The sequence below is a fragment of the Quercus robur genome, chromosome 1 (assembly GCF_932294415.1).
Source record: "Quercus robur chromosome 1, dhQueRobu3.1, whole genome shotgun sequence".
NCBI lineage: Eukaryota > Viridiplantae > Streptophyta > Magnoliopsida > Fagales > Fagaceae > Quercus > Quercus robur.
Genome location: NC_065534.1, coordinates 39,965,197 through 39,969,203, shown reverse-complemented (window position 1 = coordinate 39,969,203; position 4,007 = coordinate 39,965,197). Strand labels below are relative to the sequence as shown.

Below are 4,007 nucleotides of genomic sequence, written 5' to 3'. Positions count from 1 at the left end.
CAATACCACCATCATTCGGCCCCCTTCGACACTTTTATCTGTCAATGCATCAATTTTGCTACTAGTGCAGCTATCATTCGACCAGAGCAGTTATCTTCCGCTGTCAATCACCACCATCTACGTTGTCAACATCTATTTCATGCATTCCATTCTATATTGAGCTTTTTGTTAACAATTTTGCATTTCAAACTCAAGTTTCCACATTTAATTTGAGGGGGTTGTTATAGATATTATGGTGTAAGAGTTCCAAATTCATGTGGATCTATATATTTGTAAAGCAAGCAAATTAATCATAATCTTATTTGTAGTGCAAGTATTACAACATTAATATTAGTCACAAGCTAGCATAAGGTTAATTAATATATAGGCCCTGCACTGGGGTCTATTGTAACACATCTTAATAGTAACAATATAATCGTTAAATTTTTTTCATTGTGGGCTGTCAACCCAAATTACGTTAATTTTACTTCTACTCTTTATTCCTATCTCACTTTTCTAATTCTAACAACCTTCTAACACACAAAATAAAAGGAATCCAGATACTTTTTAATGATATTTTTGATAACTAGAATCAGATTCAAGTTTCAACCACTCCAATCTTTTTCTCTTCTTATTAATTCTTATGTAAGTGCGAAATATTCTTCCTGTACTATAAATCCAAAGTATACTTAAGTCCGATTGTTAAGGGAGCTGCCACATCACATGAGTGAGTTCCCCCGCGGTCCCTCCTCTCTCAAAAGATCAGATGCACAAAATATTTTACAAATGATGTGTATATAAAATATGTGTCTAATCAAAATGCATTATTAGAATGCATTGCAATGAGATCGCCATCAAATTCATTCATTTCTTGTGTTACCAAAAAGTTTTAAGGTCTTTTTCTAATGTTAATGCCAACTGCCAAAAAGTATTTAAAGTCCCTTCTTTTGTACATGTCCATTTAGAGTCACGGTAAAACATCACATATAGAAACAGAAAACTTGATCAAATGAAGATGCTTTTATATCTCTCACTAGCATTCTGGAGGGTTCTTATTCCTAAAGTAAAAGTGTCTTTGGAAACCCCCTAGAGAGAGGGATCATTTTGTAGCCTTTCGGTGCTTAAGTCTTCAATTTCAACTGTTTTCACCTTCTTTACTCTTCTTTTTTTGTTTCTGATGACAACTTCGAAGAATGGAATCAAATATATTTGGCACTCTTTCTTTAACATCCATAATTCATCACACCCTATCCCAATATGCTCATAGCTCTAGACAAAAAGAAAAGGTAAGGCTGCAATTTCTGACTTTTGTTTCTCATTTTGCTTCCTTTTGACTCCAAATCTTTGACATTCTTTGCAGCTTGTTTTTTGAAAGCCCAACAACATTTTTAAAACTGCTTTCACTTCTTCAAAATAGAGTTTGGTTGCAGTGATTGGGGGGACACTCGGTGGACATGGCTGTTGATGTTTGCTCCGAGATTTCAAGCACAGGAATCAGCCCAAGAATCTCCTTCTCCTATGATCTGAATCAGACAGATGTTTTGCCAATTGAGCGCTCAGACTTGACCCTCTTGGATTCCAGCTCTGACTTCGTTTTCTGCATTGGTAACAACAGCTTTGTGCAAGAACTGTCTCCAGCTGATGAGCTTTTCTCCAATGGCAAGATTCGTGCTAAAGAAATCAAGAAAAATGTCACAACCCCAGATGAAAATGAAATTCGCCATTCCCAATCTCAGTCCGTTTCTTCTTGTTCTCGCTCACATCAGCCTTCTCCTTCTTCTTCTTTTACTGGGAATAGTGAAAAGAAGCAGCTCAAAGAGTTCTTGTCCAACAGTATTGACATGGAAGATGAAAAGCCTGCATCAAAATCATTCTGGCAGTTCAAACGAAGTAGCAGCCTCAACTGTGACAGTTCTAGAAGCCGAGGTTTAATTCGCTCATTACAGTTCTTATCAAGAAGCAATTCAACTGGTTCGTCAGTACTCAATTCCAATTCCAAAAAAACAACGCTGAATTCAACAAAAGAAACTCAGAAGCAGCATTTGCAGAAACAACCATCTGTGTCAAGTAGAAAGTCGTCATCATCATCATCATCATCTTCAAGTACATATTATTTCTACAGCTCATCACAAAGACCTTCGTTAAAGAAGAATAATAGTGGATCTTATGGCAATGGGATTCGAATTAGTCCTGTCTTGAACCTTACACCACCATACATTTCTAGAGTTACTGTGAGTTTTTTTGGATTTGGTTCTCTCTTCTGTAATGGTAAGGTTAAGAACAAGAAGAAATAATGTTTCAGTCAGTAAGTTTCTTTTGCTACCTCATGTTCAAGTACTGATGGATTTAGCTGTCAATCATTTTGTTTTATGAATCAGCATGTGATGATCAGACTGTAAATTGAAAGAAAGTTTTTAGTGAAGTAAAAAAAAAAAATACCTTTAGAAATTACATGAGCTATTTTATTTTTATTTTGGAAGAGTGAAAACTACAGTACAGTGGGATTGGATGGACGGTAATTGTTGATGTGCATATCAACATGTTATGAGCTTGGGAGACAGATAAACAAGGTATCCTTCTTTCGTGGCTCACCCATGCCCTTTTTTATCTTTGAAGTCTTTCTTCATAATTTAATGTGGCTGTCTTTTGTTGTTTTGAAGGGTGATTGAAGGCTTCTTTTGGTGTTTTCTTTTGTATGTTTATAAATTTATACTTTGATTTGGAATCCTTTAATTTTGGTCTTTTTGTTCTATATTGTGATATTAAGGACAAAACCATTGCTTCAAGGGATTCCGATTTGAAAAAAGAGGATCAATGATTGAGGGGGTTCCTCTAACTTTTAGCTTGATAATCTAAGGATTGGTTTGCTATTAAGTTTTTTTTTTTTTTTTTTTTTAATATTTGCTTAGCTATCAACACCACCCTATAACGTGGCCCACTTCTTGGATCCCCAATCTCTTATTAGATGATGCTTTTTCTAAAGCATCGGACATAACAGTATCAGGACAGTCAAACTTTGTAGACGTGTAGGCCATAATCTACTTGGATTGAACTGATGGATGGTCAATCAACATCCTCAGTAAAACTAAGCAAAGTTCACAAATTAAAATTTTGAACTTTTTTATGCAATTTATGAATAGATCATATCCTATTATGATTGATAAGTTTTATTTATTCACAATAGCTGTCTTTATAGTAATTTAATTCAATCAATAATTTCCTTTCGCATGTCAAGAGCTAGAGGTGCTAATCAACCCGTTTGAACTTGCTTGCCTGGTTTGATTAAGACGCGGTTAGGTTCGAAATTTTTGGTGGTTGAATGTTGGGTTTAATGGGTTATTTTGTTTTTGGGTGATTGTGGTGGGTTTTGGATGAGGAAGTTTTCCATCTGATAACCTGATCCGACCGATTAAATAATAAGTTTAAAATGTTGCACGATATTATTGGAGTTTGAGATGGTTTTTATATCCTTTCCTTGACACATGTTCTGAACCTTATCACATTATCACCCTAGCTCCCTCTCCTAAACCCCCCAGCATAGATTGTTCAAAACATTTTCTTAATTAGCGACCGAGTTTGCTGCTTTGGTTCTTGGATTTGATAGCCATGTGGACAAATTGAGGGTTTTAAAGATGAGAGCCTGGCTGATGACTAGGGGTGGCAAATGGGTGGGTTGGGTCATAAATGGGTTGGGTGTGTAATTACCCATTTATCCATTTATAACTCGTTTATATATAAATTAATTATCCATTATCCGCTCAACCCATTAAATTAGTAACCCGCCCATTTAACTCAATATGACTCAAATAAGTAAATAACTTATTAAAAACTTTAAAAACAAAAATTAAAAAGTTCAAAAATCAGTTTTCCTGTTTTTTCTTTTCATTTTCTCTTCACAAAATTCATTTCTCAGCAACCAAACAAAGCCACAGGGGGATAGAGAGAGAGAGAGAGGAAAAAAAAAAGACTTTTTTCTTCTCTCTGTTGTTTTTTTTTTTTTTTTCAAAATCTAACCTGTCTATCTAATC

General features: G+C 35.0%; 1 protein-coding gene across 3 annotated transcripts; it reads left to right on the top strand.

Annotated features, from left to right (window-relative positions):
• Positions 1-852: 852 nt before the first annotated feature.
• LOC126689787 (uncharacterized serine-rich protein C215.13) lies at positions 853-2,847 on the top strand. Of its 3 annotated transcripts, none has more exons than XM_050384981.1 (2): positions 853-1,265; positions 1,410-2,847. In XM_050384981.1, the coding sequence occupies exon 2, from the start codon at positions 1,434-1,436 to the stop codon at positions 2,271-2,273; it is 840 nt and encodes a 279-aa protein (XP_050240938.1). In that variant the 5' UTR covers positions 853-1,265; positions 1,410-1,433; the 3' UTR covers positions 2,274-2,847. The 3 variants fall into 3 exon arrangements, with proteins under 3 accessions (XP_050240938.1, XP_050240930.1, XP_050240924.1); XM_050384973.1 differs by having other exon boundaries at positions 854-1,265; positions 1,397-2,847; XM_050384967.1 differs by having other exon boundaries at positions 855-1,265; positions 1,340-2,847.
• Positions 2,848-4,007: the final 1,160 nt, after the last annotated feature.